Source organism: Malania oleifera, chromosome 9 (assembly GCF_029873635.1).
Source record: "Malania oleifera isolate guangnan ecotype guangnan chromosome 9, ASM2987363v1, whole genome shotgun sequence".
Lineage (NCBI taxonomy): Eukaryota > Viridiplantae > Streptophyta > Magnoliopsida > Santalales > Ximeniaceae > Malania > Malania oleifera.
The window spans coordinates 89,920,702-89,943,231 of NC_080425.1; the positions used below are offsets into that span (position 1 = coordinate 89,920,702).

At 36.1% G+C, this 22,530-nt stretch overlaps 1 protein-coding gene across 1 annotated transcript; it reads left to right on the top strand.

The window, feature by feature from the left end:
• The first annotated feature begins 7,258 nt into the window (after nt 1-7,258).
• Nucleotides 7,259-8,498, top strand: LOC131163666 (probable carboxylesterase 6). The gene has a single exon (XM_058120317.1). The coding sequence runs from the start codon at nt 7,294-7,296 to the stop codon at nt 8,308-8,310; it is 1,017 nt and encodes a 338-aa protein (XP_057976300.1). The 5' UTR covers nt 7,259-7,293; the 3' UTR covers nt 8,311-8,498.
• Nucleotides 8,499-22,530: the final 14,032 nt, after the last annotated feature.

Here is a 22,530-nt window from a genome sequence, read left to right on the forward strand (position 1 = left end):
TATAAGTGATGTGTAAATGAGACGAAATAACTAATAACTATAAACCAAATAGATGTATAGAAATTCTAATGAATGAATGAACTTAGAGTTTGGACCTAAGTTTCCCACCAAGAAAATAATTAGATGAATTCAACGTCTATGAATAAACAACATGAATATGTATTGATTTTCCCCATATGACATATACTTCGGATTTTCCCAAAATTGTAATTCAACTTAGAATTCAAAGAACTATGAAATGGCGCTCTTAAGAGTAATTTTTCCAAAATGGTACTTCGTACTCTGCCTCATTATGGGTTGGGTTACCACTTATTTTGAAGTTCAATTTTGTTAAGTAACCTTTTGAGGATTCATTGCTAATCCGAATAGCCATACTCAAAGGAGTTAAAGGGATCTTTTAGAAAAATGTTACTTAGAACGCATAACACCCCGATTCATGAAATGGGAATGGGATCGTCTTATGACAAGTGCTTTAAAATGTGAACACTACATTTATATCGATATATTGGAGAAAAATACATAAATTCGGGGAGGAAAAAACTCATTACTACTTTCCTCTAATAATGTGACCTTTTAACTATCATCTCTACGGTGTTCCCAGTCAGCGTCATCGACGGTGACTAGTTGAGGCCGGCTTCGGCCTCGTACAGTTGGATCTTTAATGGTGCTCTGTTGACTGTGGCCTCCTCAGGCACCCCCCACCCTAGGATCTTATACATATGGGGCTTGTCTCATAATGAATTCCCCACCTTATCTGCTCTTACTTCCTTTGGATATTTTTATTTATTTATTTTTATTTTAAATATAATTTTTGCAAGTTTCAGTGTGATTGGTGAACTAAATTATTAGGTAATTTTAATAAAGTATATTAATTTAGACAAAGACACTAATCTTCCCAAAATTTTGATAAAAAGACAATCACATATCGTAAGGTTTCAAGAATTTTAAATATTATACCAGGAGTTTTAAGAATTTGTAGAACGTTCGCTGACATTTCAAGAATTTCAATGATCTCTCTTGAGATTTGTTAAAAATGCACAAATCTCACTTTAAAATTTGCAAAAAGACAAGTTTTTTTTTTTTTTTTAAAGATAAATTTCATTTTCTTTGGACAAACATCAAATGAAGTTTTTAACATTTTTGATACTTTAGGAGACGTTCGTGACATTTTTGAAATTTCATGAAAGATATTTGTCTTTTAAGCAAACTTAAAAAAAATGATTATCTTTTATCCTATTAATTATTGTATTCTAGTAATCATAAGAGAGGGAGAGGAGACTTAATCTTGTCACTAGGACCTCTTATTTGACAATAAAAAATTCACAAATGATACTCCTTATATTATAATTATAAAGTTCTATTCTAATCTATTCCAAATGTTTCAAACATGCGGCTCAACTTGAACTTTATTATGTGGTTGGTTCAAGGTATGAGTTTGATTCATTAGGAATTGAAACTAAAATTCAAGGAAAATTAAAGCTTGAAATTAAATATAAGAAACATCAAAGGCACGTGTATATATATACTCTACGCGTTATCTATGAAATATATCATAGGCATTACATTCTTAAATGAGCTAAAATTATTCAAGTTTGTGTAGGAAATAAAATAAGTCAAAATTTAAATTCTAAATTTCATTAACTCATAGAAAAGTATATGCACTTAATACGATAAATGAAAATACAATTTATAATTACAATATGCACTCACATTAACTCAAAACATCAATTAAAACCATACAATTTACATGTTCTTGAAAAATTTTAGTGGATGTGCCCAATTATATTAAAAACAGTAGAAGAAAATTCAAGGATTGAATAACAAAATTTCCCATTTTGAAAGTAAATCATATGATCTAATTATAATTGCACAATTATATTTAAAAGAGTAGAAGGAAATTCAACAAATTTAGTGAGTGGAGGAAACTTCAACAAATTCTAGAGCAGGAAAGATAATGCATTTTACAATGAAACAACAATCCAAAAAAAATAAATAAATATTGAACAACAGTTTGAATGGAAAAAATAAAATATTATCGGCAAAAAATTAAATTCAAATACCAAAACAATGAAATACAAACCTTAAGAGTAATGTTTATCCACGAATCTTTTAACACAAATCACAAACTCTCTCTCCGATTATCAAAGCTTTGGATGAAATAAAAATAATTTAAAAATCTATGCACTGTACATGGAAAATATAACTTACTCCATCTCCTTATATAACTTTCGATTTGATGAAGCCCGCAACGGTCACCTGCTCCAGAGTCTTCCTTCAACGGTAACCTGCTTGGCTCTGCAACAGGTATTCTGTTCGCGCAAGAAAGGAGGAAGAACGGGCGAGGTCATTCTGAAGCAAATCTCGCTACTCCAAGTAGCGAGATTTACCACACATCGAAAGCCGGGTGGATGGTAATTCAAAAGGCGGTTGGCAGAGCATTAATTATCCCAATTAAATCTCGCTACTTAGAGTAGCGAGATTTGCCACGCGTTAGCACGAGCCCTTCATTCAAAAGTAAATCTCGCTACTCCAAGTAGCGAGATTTGGTTAAATATCGCTACTTAGAATAGCGAGATTACGTCAGAGTCATTCTGGGAAATACTTCCCATAATGAGGTATTATTTACTATATTTTTTTTAAAAAAAGTTAAAACGGGAAAAAACTCCTTTTCTTTGAGTATTGTTTAAAAGCAGTTGGACGGTGACGACGTATGATGACGTGGCACTGCTGACCTCATGAGAGATCCACATCAGCTACTCTTCTGGGCCGGCCACTCCCTCCAGGCCCAACTTGCCCACTACTACATCTTGGCCCATTACATCGTGTCGGTGCCTACTTCAAATTTAACTTGTGTACATTAGAACATTTCCCAATGAATTTTTAAATTATAGACTTTGAGTTCTATAAATTTTAATTGAACGTAAAATAAAATTTTGAATCAAAAAAATTTAATATTAATGCTGAAATTTATGCTTACTAGCACAATTTCTTTTTTAATTTTAATATATTTAAGAGAAGTAGATAGTACTTGAGAGTATGAATTTTAGAATCTAAATAATGAAAATAATTATTTTTAAAAAATCAATATAAAATTAAAATATATATAACTTATTACAAAAAAACATATAATATTGCACAACACTGAACCTTCACTATTTATTATATAGCCTTTTGCACTCCCACACTACTTGTAAAATTTGAACTAAAGAACTACAAAATGAAAGTTTTAAACTTTGGTTATTGGGATATCCCTTAAGGGTCACGTACACTTTTCTCCAATCTCATACTACTTTTATTATATCAACATATAACCTCAGTGTTCACCCACGTAAGGACGAGGTGGAAAGGCATCAGCAAGTAAGGAGTATCAGAAGTTTAATTCCAGATAGATACACTCACAGAATCAGCGATACAAGTGGATGGTGAGAATTCACTCCGTGAGCCAGCGGAGACCGTGAATGGTAAAAATTTTTCTGTGAGCGAGCGGGAATCGCGAATAGTAAGAGTACTCTGTAAGCCAGCGGGGACCGTGAATAGTAATGAAGATGTATCTTAGGAATCAGGTTGGCCAAACGTCCAATTGATACACAAAATCCGTGTCCGTATTCGGACTTTATCCTAATCAACGAGACTTGGGGGCGGCAGAGGATGATGATCCATAGGTTTAGTGCCGCATTAGAGGATCCGAATGACTCGTTGATGGCTGAAATTCCTATGTAAATAAAAAAAAAAAAACATATAACCTCAATATAAAAGTCTTCAATTTAAGCTAATAAAAGTTTTGTAATCCAGATTAAGGAATCATTAGTCCCATTGAGTTAATGACAGATTAACGACTCATTAAATTAAAAAGGAATAGAAAAAACTGATGGTACTTAAGATATGATTAAAAATTTTTAAAAATATGTAAAATTTAATTTTTTTTTCATTATTGTTATTATTATATATTTTAGTATTTTTCAATTCTCATGATAATTAAACATTAAAAATAAAAATTTTTTTTTTTTAAATATATTATTTAAGTTCAAACAAGACTCGAAGAAAATGTTAGCAACCCAAACGTTGAAAAATGTGTCACTTCTCGGCATGAATTGAGAAACAAAAACACGGAAGCTGAAATCCCGTAAAAATTTTCCAATTTTAGTAAAAAAGAGACACGTTTTCCATGTAAGAATTTTGGAGTATTAATTGTGCCTTTTTAATTGAAAAATTATATATATATAAAAGCAGTTGGACAGTCACTGACGATGTATGATGACACGCGCCACTGCTGACCTCACAAGAGGTCCACATCAGCCACTCTTCTGGCCCATCACATCGTGTCGGTGCCTATTTCAACTTTAACTTGTGAATAACATTAGGACATTCCCCCAATCCCAATTTATTTTTATGTTGTCTTGGAAGTGTGAATTTTTAAACCATAGTTTTTGAGTTCTATAAATTTTAATTGAACGTTAAATAAAATTTTGAATTAAAAAAATTTAGTTTTAATGCCTAAATTTATGTTTACAAGCACAATGTTTTTTTTAAAAAAAAAATTAATATTTTTAAGAGAAGTACGTTTACTTTGAATAGGCTTGTAGTATTTTAAATTGATTTTAATTTTTTAAGGTAATACTTGAGAGTATAAATTTTAGAATTTAAATTTAAATTTGTTTAGATTTTTTTTAAAATAATAGAATTTCATAATATTTTTTTTATCCAAATCAATAAAAATTCAAATCCAATTTTCGATTTTTATGTTATCAAATGTCAAACTTGAAACCTCACTCTCCTCTCAGAATTTAAACATGAGACTTGAAACCTCTAATGTGAAAAACTCTCAAACCTTAATTATTGAGATTGGGTGGAATAGAGGGTTATTTTTTTAAGGTTAATTCAAAGAGGTTAAAGGGGGTCTAATAAAAGTTTTGTAATCCAGATTAAGGACTCATTAGTCATTGAGTTAAGGACACCTAATGCTAATATCAACAAGGTGACTATTACTGGACGCTGATTCGTAAGTTTGGTGCCGCACTAGGGGGTCCAAAGGATTCATTGGTGACTAGAGTTCCTATGTAATCAAAAAAATAAAAAAAATGTGACTGCTACCATAAAGAGGGCTCTGATGAAAGGCAAGATATCTCATAACTAGATAATTTCTATATTACTAATATTCTTATTTAATGCCCCCAAGAGTTAGTGGCTCGTGGTAAACTAAAGGAAACAAAATATTTGATTTAGATGATTTGTCAATTTTTTGTAAACCCACGTTGAGTCCTAATAGATTTGTAAACCAAGAGGAAGGGGCCCCATGCACATCCTACTTTTTTTTTTTTTGTACATCGAGGTTTTAATTGTCCTCTCTCTTGTTATCACCAGCCAGAGGAATGGGCCCTATGTAAACCCCACTATTTTTTTACATCTAGGTTTTTACTGTCCTCTCTCTCTTTGTCAACGACTAGAGGAAGAGGCCCTACGTAGGTCTCACTAATTTTTTAAATTATTTTGAAACTCCTTCTCTCTCGTCTCTCATGGGGTTGACACGTGAAGGTAATTTTTTTTCTACATCTAACTTCGTTTTTTTTCTCTCCCTCTCTATTTGTGTCAGCCAACAGAGGAAGGGCCCCATAATTTTTTTCACCCATTTTGAAGTTTTTCTCTCTTTCCTTCCCTCCCATATCTCTCTCTCTCTCTCTCTCTCTCTCTCTCTCTCTCTCTCTCTCTCTCTCCACTATATTTTTTAAAATCCTCTCTCTTCCCTCTTTCTCTCTACATCAAGCCCTACTTTTTTATTATTTTTTAAACCCCTTACTTACATTTACGAGAAAAAAAATTAAAAATTCCAACATGAATGAATTTCACTACAATAATTTTGTTAATAAATTCCAACTCAACCACTTTCCTTCTTAATACTTTTATACCTTAAAATTAATCTAAATTATTAATTCCTACTTTCTTTATCTTTTGATTGTATTTACATACACTAAAATTATAGAATTGATTTAACAATTTTGAAATACTCCTAGCTTTAAAAAATAATTTCAAGTCCTAGGAAAGAGGGTAATTGATGGAGTATAAAATATAGGGTTATTTTTTAAGGATAATTCAAGGAGATTAAAGGGGGCCTAATAAAAGTGCTATGATCCTAAGTAGATTAAGGACTCATTACTCCTATTGAATTAAGGACAGTTAGTACTAATATCAAGAAGGTCAATGCTACTATAAAAGAGGGCTCAATGAAAGGTAAGACATCTCATAACTAAATAATTTTTATATTACTAATATTCTTCTTTAATGCCCCCAAGAGTGAGTGGCTCGTGGTAAACTCTAGAAAACAAAATATTTGATTTAGTTGATTTGTCATTTTTGTTTAAATCAATGTTGAGTCCTAATTGATCTGTCAGTCTATTTCCCATCTTCAAAAAAGTAGGGGTGGCAAATGGGTCAAAACCTGATGGGTGACGCGTGACTCGTTCATTTAAATCGGATTTGAGTTTAATACAAGTTGACCCATTTATAAACGAGGCAATTAGGACCCAACTTGTTTATTAAATGGATTAGACGGGTTGGGGTCGGGTCACCTAGAGAGTGGCTCGTTTATGACCTGTTTAAAATTAAAATGGAGTGTTTTTTTAATATATATATATATATATATATATATATATCATTTTATATGGAATGTTAAAAAAAATTTAAAGTAAATAAATTATATTTTTTAAACTGATTTGGATTTACATAGTAGTCACCTGTTCATAAATAGGTTAACCTGAACCCGAACCGGTTTAATCCCGACCCGTTTACGTCTCACTTGATTCCGAACCGATTTAATCCCGACCTATTTACGTCTCACTTGATCCCGAACCGTTAACCCATTTTGTCACCCTTACAAAAAAGAGAGTAACATTTAAAAAAATAAAAAAATAAAAACCATTGGATAGAGAATCCTAAGATATAAAATAGGTAAAGCAATTAAGAAATAGTAAAAAAATTGACTTGAGGTGCGGCCCTGCAACTTTGAACGTGTGCAACTATGAACGTGTGATAAGAATACAAGTCAAGACAGAAAATTCTTTGATTACAATGCTTAAACAATGAAACACCTAGGATGTAGCTAGCTAGGGAAAATGGGAAATTCAACCCGCAACCGGAAGAAGTTGTCAAAAATTATCGGAATTCACTACTAGAACAGCCCATCCCAAGGGCTCTGCCGGTGAGCCAGTTCCATCCCCGTACAACCACCCTATAAAAGCAAACCCAACTCCCCTTCCCCATACGAAATCCGCAGAAGAAAAATATATACGGTTATTAATCATGGTTTGCCAAAAGAATGTCGTCGATGAAGTCTCGGGCTGGCTCAGGGTTTTTGATGACGGCTCCGTCGACCGAACGTGGTTGGGGCCGCCTCAAGTCAAGTTCTTGACCGAGCCCGTCCCCGCCCACCCCGAGTTTGTGGACGGTGTTGCCATCAATGACGTTGCCGTCGATGAAAAGACGGGCCTTCGAGTCCGAATTTACTTACCCGAAGTCCAGCTTGAGGGCGAAAAACAATTGCTTCCTATTATTCTTCATTTTCATGGCGGCGGCTTTTGTATAAGCCGAGCCGATTGGTACATGTACTACCACATGTATGCCCGGCTTGCCCTCACGGTTCAGGCCATTTGTGTCTCGGTTTTCCTTCGACCCGCCCCCGAACACCGCCTCCCAGCCGCATGCGATGATGGCTACGCTGCCCTCCTCTGGCTGCGGGACGTGGCCATGGATCGGGCCCATGAGCCTTGGCTCGAGCAATATGGGGACTTCGGCCGCGTTTTCCTCATTGGGGACAGCTCGGGCGGAAACCTAGTCCATGAGGTGGCTGCACGGGCCGTGTCCGCGGAGTTGGGTCCAGTGAGGATGGCCGGGGGAATTCCAATCCACCCGGGCTTTGTCCGATCCGAGAAAAGCCAATCCGAGCTTGAGCAGCCCGAGTCGCCATTCCTCACTCAAGCCATGGTGGACAAGTTGTTGAGTCTAGCGTTGCCACTCGGAAGCAACAAAAACCACCCGATAACGTGCCCCATGGGGGAGGCGGCCCCACCGCTTCGGGGGTTGAAACTACCACCCATGCTGCTGTGTGTGGCGGAGAGGGACATGATAAAGGACACCGAGATGGAGTACTACGACGCCATGAAGGAGGCCGGGAAGGACATAGAGTTGCTAGTGAGCCGAGGAATGGGTCATGGCTTCTACTTGAACAAGATTGCGGTGGACATGGACCCGGACACGAAGGCCCAAACCCATCAGCTCATTTTAGGTATCAAAGATTTTATTGAGAGACGCCAAAGTTAAATACGTACACCAAATACACCGAAAGATATATATATATATATATATATATGCAGTGATAACTTTCTATTTAGAAAAATTAATTACTTGTGTGTTCTATATTTGTATCTTCAACTTTAAATGTAAGGAGAACGGAAAATGTGCAAGTAAATGTCGAATTAGAATTAATAAAGCCTTTTACTCTAGATAACTATATTTTATTATGCTTTTACATTTTTATCTCTTTATTCAAAGAGGAGGATGAGAAAGACTATAGAATGTCAAATGGGCAGTCTCCCATTTATAATATAGAATTTTATTAATGGACTAAAAAGCATAATGATAAAATTAAACTAAATAAATGTAAGTCATAAAATCATAAAAGATAAGCAATACTTCAATTCACATTATAATTGCGTACATACACATAATTAAGAAAAAATTAAAAATAAGAAAACCCATATAAATCTTTTTCTCAAACCATATGACAATTATATATACTATTATAATTTAATGTTTACTTGGCTATATGTACACATGTATGCATACATATATATATATATATATATATATATATATATATATATATTGACCGAGACTAAATTTGTAATCATTCCAAATACTTGTAATCAGACTTTAATTGCGAATAGATGCCTCATTACTTTTTATTTTTAATTTTTAAAGATTGACAACTCATAATTAAACTATATATTTAAAAAATGAAAAAATCAACACAGCATTACACATGTTTTATTGATAATAATAATAATAATAATAATAATAATAATAATAGCCAATTAATATGTATATATATTTGCAGTATTTAAAATTGTAAATAAAGATGGGAGACAAGTAGAAATAGAATCATTTTTTTCAAAATTAGGATACATGAGGAATATGAAATAAATAAGCTTAGGTAACTTAGGGAGGGGGTCATGAGCTCAGCTTAGGTACTTGATTTAAAAAGAGTTAAGTCAGGTCTTGAATCACAACTAACAAAGATTGAAGAGCAGATTCATCTTTATCAATCTAGAATTAGGCAGTGTGAGTGACAGTTAGAGCAACTCCACAAAACCTTAGGATTAGAATTAGACGACCAAGATCTCATCAATCTTTAAAAATGACTGATAAAAATTTCGTTACGAGTAAAATTAAAGAAATATTGAGAAGTTATGAAGATAGGATGCTAGATCATGAGCGAACTCAAAAAGCTAGAAGCAGTATATCAGGAAGATATACACCTAGAGACTATGAGGAAGCACAGGAACAGGAAGTTCAAAGTGCCCTCGAAGATATAGACGTACAAAACTAAAGTCCTATCAGACATAACAGAAGATATCCAGAAAACTCAGGATGAGCTGGATAAGCTTCTACATCGAGAAAAATGGACAGATAATGAAGTATCAGAGATTCAGAAAAGAATCAATAATAAGTTGAATGAGGTAGAAGACCTCAAGGCTAAGAAACTAGCCAGTGCTAAAAAAATTCTTGCAAGGACTAGTAAGGGATCTGCAAGAGGTGGAACTGAAGTAGCAGGACCATCAGGATTTTCGAAAACAATAAGTTTTTCAGAAGTTTCATCTTGGGATGCAAAGCCAGTATGGCAGCCCCTAAGATTGGAACCTTGCCCGTGGGAGCAAAAAAATTTATCTTTCAAAGAAATGCTTTAGACTACAGCAAAATAGCAGGAGTCTATTTTGCATTATTGAGGAAGAATTTAGACCTAAGAAGAGTATTCCAAAAAGAGTACCCAAAATGTGACAATACTTAGATTAGACTGTGAAAAGGATCACGTAGTCGCGATAGATGATTAGGCTATGGATATTAGATACAATATACTAAGTAATGGCGTTGAAACTTGGAACGTAGAACGAGCTTATAAGTTTGTAGTATCTACCTTAAGGGGAAATGCAAGAAATTTCTGGAAAATATTGCAAAGAAATTCAGATGTAAGTGTAATAATCTTGGACACTATTAAGACCCCAGATGAAGTAATCACCATTATAGCAGATTTTCTCAAACAAGAGTTTGTAGGATATTCACTAGTGGATAGAGGAGATGAAATAGTAAAGAAAGCCAGAATGGCAATCACAAAAATTCAAATATGTGATATGTGTTATTTTGAAGAATACCTTCGTGAGTTTCAACACTGGTATAATCAATTAGGCCCCAGGACCAAGCTTATGCCAAAGAGGTTTTTGTGTAGAAACTACCAGGTACTTGCCCAGGATTGGTAGCTCAAGCCGTAAAACAAAGACTAGAGAGAGATACAGAAGTATCAGATACTCTAAGAGTATGAGTAGAAATAGTAAGGCAAATGATAAGACTTTACTGTATGCAGAGGCATGTCTTGCAGGACTTAAGAAGTATGTCATTCATGAATCCAGCATGCTGCCCTAAGACAAGTGGGGTTGCAAGAAGATATGGCTATACCTAGAAGCCAATTAGGTACTCGGAAATAGTAGAAACTAGATGTGCAGGAGGTATGTGCCATAAAAAGATTAGAACCTCCATGGTTAAAGAAAAAACCTAGAAAAGATTTGGAAAAAGGAAGGAGCTCTAGAAAAGGGCAGAAAAATCTAGAAAAAAAGATATCTTAGACCCAGTAGTGTAATGACCCAGCCCCTTATACGGACCAGTACTGTTAACACAAATACAAAATACATGTACCTGCTAAGCACTCATAGACAACCCGCCCTAAATAGACATAAATCATACATAATTATAATGTAAATGTTGCGGAAAAACATAGACATTCATTGGAATTTCTACTAGACTTATACCAGAGCTTACTATTATATCCTCAAATACATATATCCAGACTTAGAATATAATTTGTCATTACAATCCTCCAAAAAGAGAACTCCAACTAAGTTTAGTACATAATTAGAACACTTACGCAGAATAAACCCAAAAACAACCTCCCGAGTCCCTCTAGCTACTAGGACCGACGTCCTGATGGACCTGAAAACAAAGGTTAGATACGGGGTGAGACACTTGTAGTAACTCGAAGGAAAAAAAAAAGTTAATAATAATAATAATAATAATAATAATAATAATAATAATAATAATAATAATAATAATAATAATAATAATAATAATTAAAATTAATTAATTAAATTAACAAGTAAAATAAATAGTATGTTAAAAAAAACAAAACAACATATTGAAATAAGATATACATATATATATATACAATGGAATCAGCTTCTTCATGAAGCTACTGTTTTTTTTTTTTTCTCTTTTCAACTTCCATGGTTTTTGCGTGCTCTCAACTTCTTTCTGTCTCTCTTAGCGTCCCCGTCTCCTCATCTCCTCTCTCCCACTCTCCTCCATTTCATCTCCATTTTTCTACCGATCAAAAATCTGAAAATACTGTTGGATTCTGCTCGCTGCCACCGACAATTCTACTGGAACGGATCTATCGTGGGAGTGGCGTAGACATATCTCCTGGGGTAAGGTCAAATATCAATCTTACCTCAATTTCTCTTAAACTATAAGCCCCATTAATAGACGAAAATTGCCAGGAGACTCATGGGGAGATTCTCTACAATCTAGCCGAAGTGGGTTTTTGAATTGGAGTTCCGGGGTACCAATCCTAAATCGGGGGTAAGTTTGATAATTTAGGTTTTTATTAGGCTATTTAGGATGTTAGCTTTACCGTGATCCCAAGAGGGGGGGTGAATTGGTATTTTTAAAATTTATTTCCTAGGTGTTCCTCCTAACAGCAGTATGTTCGCAACCCTATGGTTAATCTAGTGCAAATAATGTAAATATACCAGAAATTGAATAAAGCTATTTAAACAATCACACAAGCACCAGGATGACATGCAGATATGTTATCGAGGTTCGGCCAACTGCTTACTTCCCCGCCTTGACTAACCAGCACAAGGATTATCACGATAACTTGCTCACTTAAACGGGTGGAGCGGCACCTATACAAACCAGGTCAAATTACCACAAGGCTGACCTCAACCTTAACACCAATCCTTACCGGGCTGGATTACTGCCCCCTCAGGCCATGCCTGGAATCTCTCAGATATACAATCAAAGGTACAATACAAGAGTGCTTTCACGTAAAGCAGATTTGTACCACAAATGCGCACAAACACAAAGCACCACAGATGATTTAATAATGTAAGCTCTGTGTGGTCTAAATATGTCAACTCTCAACAATGTTTTCTATCAGTGTAGCAAGTACGTGAGAGTGTCAATAATAATCTATGTACTTCAAAATATTCAATCAAGCGTGTTCACACAGAGTATTAAACAAGCCTCAACATTGTCAATCAATAGAATGTGTCAATCATACGAATGTGTATATGCTTGGATTGCAAAATAGATAATCTTTGTTTTCAGCAAATGATATATATACTTGTATAAACAATACCACAAAGATTAGTGTAACAAGCACAAATATCTTTTCACAGATGGTTCAATAAATTTCATAAGATATTTGAGTAAGCTTGAAATATGTTTTTGCAAATCAAAACAAATACAAACTTCCAAAGATATTGCAATGATAATGCAACACTCAAAAGTTTACCACAAGTCTTCTTAGAGTAGGCTTATTAGCAAAGCCTCCTAAGAAAACTTAGGTTATGCTCTCGAGAGAAAAATCGATTCAAACACTCTAAACAATAAGAACAAAACCTATTTGAATATATACTCAAAGCACTTACAAATGATTTTGAACTTGAAGAAGTGAGCTTGAGTGCTTTTAGGAAAGATATGAGCAACTAGGAATCAAAAGAAGGTATTTTTGCTTGAGAGAGATTTTCCTAATCCTTTTTGCTAATCCATGCTTAATCCACCAAATGAAGGAGTATATATAGACATACTGAAAATTTTGACCGTTGGGGACTTATTAGGGATTATTGGAAAAGTTTAATGACACTTAAAACAATTTAACCCTGTTTAAAAAATTATTAACCGCGGTAAAAATAGGAGCAACCCGAGAGGTCCGGTTGACCAGAGATGGTTCGGTCGACCAGGACTCAAGTAGCTCGGTCGACTAGGGGTATTTTGAATTGAGTGGTCGGTCAACTGAGGCAAGGCAATTTTCCAATTTTTCCGAGGTTCGGTCGACCGGGCCTTTTTGAACTGTGTGGTTCGGTCGACCATACCGCTGGGAATTTTCCCGAGACTCTTCGGTCGACCAGGTTGTTGGAGTACAAAGTTGGTCGGTCGATCGGGAGGTCAAAATGTTGACTCCTTGATGGTTCGGTCGACCTGGGTCAAATGAACTATAAGGTCTCGGTCAACCGGGCCTTGGTCAAACTGTTGACCTAAGGCTGGTTCGGTCGACCAAGTCCTTTTGAACTACAGGGTTCGGTCGATCGAAAGTGCACCAAGTGTGCATTTCGATCCTGTATTGAATTAAACAAGTCCTAATCAAGTGCCGAACAAATGTATGTGAATATGTGTGTGTCCTAAGGTCACTTGGGGTCCAATTTGGAAACATCGAAAAAGTCCAGTGTCAGTCGACCTGCACCCTAAGGTCTTTCTACGGTCCTTTCTCATTCATGGTTCGGTTTGAACTTACAAAATAAATCATGCATGTGATGTGTGTGAGCTTATTACAAACCAAATGCCCTAATTACTATTACAGACCAATTTCACTTAGAGATATTACAATTTGGAATACGAAATTGTCTTCAAGCTTTTTGATATGTTACGTGCCATTAATGATCCGCTAATATGGACCTGCACATGAACTAGATATTTATTAAATACAAGAGTATTTGTCATTATCAAAACCAGGGCGTGACCTATAAGATCAACATAGGATATTCAAAACTTAAGAAAATTTTAGGAAAAGTTATTCTAAGAATTATGAAGAATAATATGGTGAAATTTAAATTTCAGGGTTCAAGGGTTTTTGAACACCTGGGGCGTAGGCCGAGGTGTTATCGGGCTTTTTCAGAAATCAGATAAGGGGATTAAGTTAAGTCAGTAATTTTATGAAAATTGAATCAATTTAATTGTTATGTTTATATAAATTTATTTATTTATTTATTCATTTGGGAATTTAAAAGCTATTTTGAAAACCAACCGTTCGAAATGGATTTTACAAATCTAGGATATATGGTATGGTATTTTTGAATAAAATGAACGGTGGAAATTTTATTTATTTATATGGATTTGTTAAAATGTGGAAAATCGTGTGGCAGATGATTTAATTTGTATGGATTATTGTACATCTGGATTTGGGATTTTGAAATACTGAATTGTCTGTGAAATACTGAATCAGTTGAGAAATACTGGAAATGCTTGTGAAAATACTGGAACTGCTTATGAAATGCAAGAGTTTGAACTAATGGCCAATGGCCGGGTGTTATTTGATTGACCAAGGGCCAGGATTATTATTTGACGATCAAGGACCGAGTTTTAATTGGTGGCTATATACTAGATTGTATTTTGTGGCCAGGGGCCAAGTGTTTGGAATAACAGGAAATTTATATGAATTAATGTTTTAAATGGTGATTTCTATTATCTAAATTGCATGATATGCTTTAGGAAACTTGGGGACCAGTGTATTGTGAGCATGGTACCGTTTTTAGTTAGACCATGTGCACCCACACTGTCTGGATAGAAGTATAGGGGGTCCAGCCGACTGCTTGCGTGAGGTTGAAGTAAGGGCGTCGGACCTGTAGCTTTGCTGTGGATGCCTGTAAATGTGTTTGCAGAGGATGTTGTTTTTGACTTTATTTGGGCTGATCACCCAGACTTAGTCCAGCCTTCAGGCCACACAACCCGTGCCATGGGAAAGTAAATGGCGTGTTTGTCACAGGGAGTGTCTTATATGCATATTTGTTAATTTATGTGAATATAGTTAATTAATAGGATAACTTCGAGGGCTTATTGAGAAAGGTGAGTGCCCTGGTAGCAGTAATGGTACTAGAGCAGAAGGAAGCTACTTGTATGGGCGGGTAATCTTCCCTATCCTCGGCTAATTGTGTGTGTGTGTGTGTGTAAAATAAGAATGTTTTCATAAATGTATTTATCTGCTAAGTGAACTAGTTATTTTCTGTACACTAAATGCATGTTGGCCACACACTAACATTAACTTAGTCTTTCCCTTACTGAGCTGTGTCTCACCCCTACTTTACAAACTGTCTTTTCAGGGAATCCTAGAGATCCGGTCTAGCGGGCTAGAGGAGCCGAGCCAGTGGTGTAAATTTTATATAGATAGTGTGTAGATAGATATTTTATTTTTTTTTAGTTTTATGGGATGTAGTTATGTGGAAATGGATATATTCGTGTATAAAGATAGTTAGAACTCTAGTAATGTAATTTGAGAATTTTATATTTTATTTTCGCTGCGTAAGTGTGTTTTATATTTGATGAATAAGGTATGAAGTACACTAACATCACTACAGTAGCACTTCGGGCCCATGTGGCGGGTCGGGGTCGTTACAACACTTCTCAGTGAGGTGGAAAGTATTACAACAATGTATAACTACATATGCCCATTTTAACCAATTTGGTGGTGCAATAGGTATAGTAACGTAAATACGATATATTTCTTCCATAAAAGTCTTTAAATCATGTATATGAATGTTAGAACAACGACCAGTTTGGTATGACATAATTACGCCTATTTACCTCGTTGCACGGGTTGTGCATTGATGACTCTAACATGCCCTGTTTGTGCAGACATTGTCGAGCATCTATTCTATAGTCTAACTGCCTCCCCTGGTCTATTATTTCACCAGTGATTACAAACTCCTACAAGCTGACTATCTTATGTACCCACACTGATACACATGTGTGATTGTACTGTACTTACCAGCTACGGAACCGAGCATCTAGGAGTATTTTTCAACCCCCGCACTGAAGTATATTTCAACTCCTTTGGTAGCAAGCTGTGTTTCCATTAATCATATGTACAATTTATAATGAAAACATAATAACCTGTGCAATTTCAGTATTTTCACAACCTCATTCAATCACCTCGGGTATAAACCGGCACACAATCTCTCGGTTTACCCTTTTTAGGTATAGAGCACGGTATATAACTAGCATCTCTTTTCCACATTTTCAATATAGCAAAATGGAACTTCAGTTCCCATAATTCATACAAATATTACAAAAGATTCACACGTTCCATTTCAGTACACAAATCACACTGATTTGAACGAAAACCTGCTATATCATATAAAAATTCCATAACATCATTTAAATGGAGAAAATAAAGGATTCAAGCATCTCCTACTACAGTATTAACGTAATAAATTGGTTTTTGTAAAGTTTGGAAATCATACGCCAAAATCCTCGTTTTTACCAAAAATCATAAAATCATAAAACCAGCATTTCTACCCGATGAAATTTAGCAAATAAACAGTTAAATTATACATATAAGCATAAATTAACTTTTTAGCTGTTTAGTTTTACAAAATACTGTTGTAAACAAATTCCCCTTACCTTAAACCCAAAACAAAACCACGTACGAAACGGTCCAAACCGACAACCGGTGATCCTTGAAACCTAAAAACCACAGGGCATAACTTCTCTGAAATCTAGACTACTATATAACTGCTTAATAAAAAACGGAATCATATCCTTACCTCGATTTTTGGGGAAAACCCAAAAATCTCCAAAACGACAATCTGATCCGCGAGAGTTGTAGTGTTTCCTCCCCTGATCCACACAGGAACCTCTGTTTTTAGAAACGGAAGTCAAACGACAAAGGATCGTAGAGAGAGAAAGAGAGAAAAATCGCAGGTTAGAGAAAGAGGGAGAGCTTTTGGGAGAGACTTAGCCTTTAAGCAACCACAATGGATATTTATAGGACTTTTAACCGGGTCAAACTCATCGACGAGGCGGCAACTTCGTCGACGAATCCGCCACACAGCTCATCGACAAAGCCATACCTTTGTCGCTAAGCCCAGTCCGGATATTTTATTGGCTCTCTCAATATTCCCTCATCGACGACGCTCTGAATTTCATCGACGAGGAACTGAAGGGACTTCGTCAACGAACTTGCTGCCCTCATCGGCGAACCCTGCTGTATAACTCCCCTTTGTTCTATTTCTTACGTATTTCTCCTTATTTACAAGTTCAAGTCTCTACAAGTAGGGTTAGGGAAGATGTAAAGAAATCGTTCAAGAAAAAGTATGGATGGTATCCTAAGTATCCGCAAGGAAAATCACTAGAAAGTTGTGATTGTTGTTGGTTTTGTGGCAAGAAGGACCATAAAGCTAATAATTGTTCAGAGGCGGAAAATAGGAAAGGTAGCCTTAAAAGGATTTTAATGGAAGATTCCTCAGAATTGTTATATGAACCAATTTAGTGAGAGGAAATAGACTCAGATGATGAGAGCATATATTCAATTTTCTCATAATATTCTGAGTTAGAAGAAGAAGAAGATTCAAAAGAAGAATCTCCTCATCATATCAAGCCGAGTTAGTTAAGACTAGCTATGATGAGAGCAGTAGATAAAGCACCAGAATTAGTTTCTTTAGCAGGAGAAGAAGAAGATCTAGTATAGACTACTGAAACTGAAATTCCTTCTGAAAGTAGGGATTGTCAAGAATGGAGGATGCCTCGAGCCAGTTGGGCTGAAGCATACCAAACCTCATGGATACCTTACAAAGAAACTGTAAAAGTTATTGAGAAAGAAGTAACTGCAGAAGTATCCAACATGGATGCAGGCACGTTCATAGTTCCATTACTAACCACACAAAAAGTTCAAAAAGCCATAGATAAAAAGGCAAGATATGTCCATTATGGACTCATCTAGATTGGGATAGATCCATTAGTAAGAAAGGGACAAGATCTTCCTATCCTTGTTGCAGTTATGGATGGAAGTATCGGTAATTTTGGTAGGTCCTTACTAGGAGGAGCAAGGGCTAACTTGCATTCAGGAGCAGCTTGGATAAAAGTAATACTAGATTTACATGTTGATCTTCAAGATAAAAGTGTGGAGAAGACTTTGCAAATAAGAGTCAACACAAAGGACTGGCAGAATATGTTAAAATGTAGCCCAGACAGGAGGTGCGTTAGACTTATTGCTAGATTATATTTGAAGTTCTATAACACGGGGAAACCATCTCTCAAAAGGGGGGTTAGTAGATTTACCCAACTCTTTGAGTCAAATCAAACCGACTCAATCACAGGTTTACAACTTGAAGTTGTAAATCCAAGAGCACTAAGTTGGCCGCAGATTTGGGTAACCCCAAGAACTGAAGAGAGATTGAAAAATCTATTGCCAGAGTTATATAGTACGACAAGAGGCAAATAGATTGATCATAACAGAACCTCTAACTGACTATACGCCTAATAGCGTGAGTGTATCTAGAGTGGAAGATGTTAATTCAGAAGCCAGGTCAGAAGAATCAGGACCATCTGACTTAAGATCCTCAAGAAATAGAAGGAGAGTTGGTCATAGAACCATAAGAATCCCTATCCACACAGATGAGGAAGAAGATCAATCTCAAGTAACATACATGGGAACATCCATTTTGAGTGCCAAAGTCGAAGAATGGGCAACACTTGTAAACATTTCTATCAATAAGGTAGAATGCACAACCCTTATCGATACTGGATGCACTTGGTCTTGCACACGAATCAGATTTCTATAAGTCAATTGGGAATTAGAAAATCTTCAAGTTATAATTAGTAATAGTGCAATACTCCAGATAGGAGAAATTGCTAGAAATGTGAAGATAAAGATGAATGACAAAGAATATGAGGAGCAAATTCTTTGCCTAATTCCTGAATTACTAGATGATTTTCTTTTGGGATGTAAGTTCCTTAAGAAATATCAACCATTTAGGATATTTTCAGAAGGAATAATCCTAGATAATCATTTTATGTCAAAATCTTCAGGTGTTATTATAAAGAATTATATGATAGTCGAAGGACAAGGAAAACCTGATTACCAAGAGAAGCTTGATAACTGGAAGGAATTGGTATCAGGAAGTATCCTAATGGTAAATTAATCAGAAGAAGAAAGTAGTATTGAAGAAGTCAAGAAGTTGCTTTTAGACAATTGGTTAGAAAATCCACAGGCATTAAGGCAAAAGGCCATGCCAGAAGTGGATATTGTGCTTAAAAACCCCGTCCACCGCTTCGTCGATGAAGGCAATGGCAGACTCGTCGATGAGGACGCCAATTTGTTGACGAGGGCGGCTGAGTCAAGGGTTATAAATATCAGTTTCCATTGCTTCTAAGCTAAGTAAACTTAAAATATCCTCTCCCTCTCTCTCTAAAACTTGAAGAACTCTCTCTTTCTATGATTTCTTCTCCGTTCGTCACCTGATTTGTAAATTGGATGTTAGTGCGAGGATCAGGGAAAGATTCTCTACGTTTCTAGTGGATCGAAATTTTGTTTCGAGCAATTTCGAGTTTCGGGCTAAAATCGAGGTAAGGCTCGATTTTCGTTTCTGATTCAGAATATGGGTAGTAGTACAAATTGTAAGCATGTATTTTACTGTTGTTTGTAGGTTTTGGAGTCTCGGTTCATAGTTTTAGGGACCGTAGAGTTCGTAGTTGGAATTCAGGTTAAGGTAAGGGGATTCAGTTTATATCAGTTCATTTTCAAAATCATGATCGGTAAGCTGGTAGGCTATGATCATATGTATGTTTTGGTAACTTATTTAGGGAAATCTATAGAGTAAAATACGGGATTTTCGGGTTACAGTTTTTGAGAAAATTTGGAGATTTTGGGTATTATCTCTGCTTTGTTTGAAAAATCGTTTGTTTCGTTTAAACTGTATTATTGAGATGACTGTTATCCATATTTTCTTAAACTGTATACTTGAATTGGAAAACGATATGATTTGCTATAACCAAATAAGTGTGGTATGTATGGTTGTATGTAAATGTTCCAGGTATTTTGTAAAACAGCTATGTAGTGGCTAATTACCGTACGCTGATATGTATAGGAGTGTGAGCTTCAAAATGATTCTAGGTTTTGTGAAATCAGCTAGGGGCGGCTAATTATCGTACGCCAAAACAGTTATGTGGCGCCAAATTACCATACGTTGCACCATGTATCGGTGTGAAAACCGTGGGCGAGTGTATCCGACTCTATATCCGAGGGTGTGAAATATCACTACGTATCTCGACTGGTCACTGAGGGGTGTGAGATACACTGTATCGCAATGTAATTACTATGAAGTTTTGGGTTTCATGGAGTAGTTTTGTGTTGGCAATGTAATCGTTGTGAAACTTTGGACTCATGGAGTAGTTGCGTATTAGTGTGAGCTACATTGTATTGGCAATGTAATCGCTTGAAGCTTCAGTTTTCATAGCGTAGTTGCATATTAGTGTGACGACACTAACCGTATATTTTGGGTATCGTATGTACTAGAATGCATTTTTGAAAATACTGGAACTGTATGGAACTATATGGAAATGTTTTCGAATTGTATCGTGTTGTATAGTGTTATGTTTTGCGTAAAATAACACCTGTATGCCACACACTAAAATAACCTGATTTCTTCCTTACTGAGAGGTGTCTCACCCCAAATGTATATACAATGTTTTCAAGACCTTCAGGTAGCCATAATTAGCATCCTAGTGATCAGAAGCAGGGGTGTCGTTAGCTACTGTTAGTGCCTGTTTAGGTACGAGTTTTGTAATCGGGTTGTCGTGATGGTTTCTTGTAGACACCCGGAGTATGTACAGTATTTATGGGAATGAGAACCTTAGTATTGTATGGGTATGTGTATCCTAGCTTTGTACATACTCTGGTATGATATGTTGTATAGATAGAGGAAGCATTTTTCGCTGCGTAATTGATGAGTATGGATGTATATGTGTTTGAGTATAGGGCATCCGTGTACCCCACAGGGTCGAACCCTCTTATTGAATTGTATCATGTATTTTTTAATTGGTATAGAAATAGGTTAGGTTACTATATTCACACTTGGGACCCATCTGCGGGTTCAGGGCATGACAACTCTAAAATTGATTTGCGGTCACGCTAACATCAGGTGAAAGTTAGAGTAGAGGATATTTCGAAGACCGCGTTTTGTACCAGGTATGGGCATTATGAGTTCTTAGTGATGCCATTCGGGTTGACTAATGCACTAGCAGTATTTATGGATTTGATGAATCGGGTGTTCCATTAATATTTGGACCAGTTTGTGGTTGCATTTATTGATGATATACTGGTCTACTCAAGGAGTTTTGAGGAGCACGAGTGTCATTTGAGGCTGGTATTGCAGATATTAAGGGAAAGAAAATTTTATGCAAAATTCAAGAAGTGTGAGTTTTGGTTAAAACAGGTTACTTTTCTCAGCCACGTGATCTCTGAAGTAGGTGTGTTAGTTGATCCAAGTAAAATAGAGGCAGTGGTGAGTTTGGAAAGGCCGAGAAATGTTCAGGAAGTCAGGAGTTTTCTGGGATTAGCAGGTTATTACCGAAGCTTTGTGGATGGTTTCTATAGGCTACCAGGTCCATTAACACGACTTACGAGGAAGAATATAAAGTTTGACTGGACCAACAACTGTGAGCAGAGTTTTCAAGAGTTAAAGCGGCGGTTAGTTTCAGCTCCAGTATTGGCTATTCCTTCAGGGGAGGATGAGTTTGTAATATGTAGCGATGCCTCTTTGAAGGGTCTTGGATGCGTGTTGATGGAGCACGATAGGGTCATTGCTTATGTGTCTAGACAGCTTAAGGAATACGAGAAGAATTATCTTGTCCATGATTTAGAACTTGTTGCAGTGGTGTATGCTCTCAAGATCTGAAGGCATTATTTATATGGTGGAAAGTGCGAGATTTTCACGGATCACAAAAGCCTGAAATATATCTTTACCCAGAAAGAGTTGAATATAAGGCAAAGAATGTGGTTAGAGTTTATTAAAAACTATGATTGCACGATTAGCTACCATCCAAGAAAAGCAAATGTAGTGGCAGATGCTCTGAGCAGGAAATCAGGGGGACCCATACTAGCAGCTATGGAGATTCAACACTCAATTCTAATGGATTTAGAGAGATTTAGTACAGAATTGGTGGAAGATATTCCTTAGGCATTTGTTGACAGTCTAGTGGTTCAGCCTACGCTATATGAGAGGATTAAAGCAGCTCAGGGTGATGATGCGGAGTTGGAAAAGGTGATGGCTAAAGTGCGGGATGGTCAGGGGGGGAGTTCAGCATATCAAATGACGGAGCCCTACGATTCCATGCTAGGCTCTATGTTCCTGCAGATACCAAGATCAGGAGAACTATATTAGAGGAGGCTCACAGATCACTATATACCGTACATCCAGGTAGCACTAAAATGTATCGAGA

Excerpts from the sequence above, each read along its gene's own strand:
- LOC131163666 (XM_058120317.1), top strand. The coding sequence starts at position 7,294 with ATGGTTTGCCAAAAGAATGTCGTCGATGAAGTCTCGGGCTGGCTCAGG.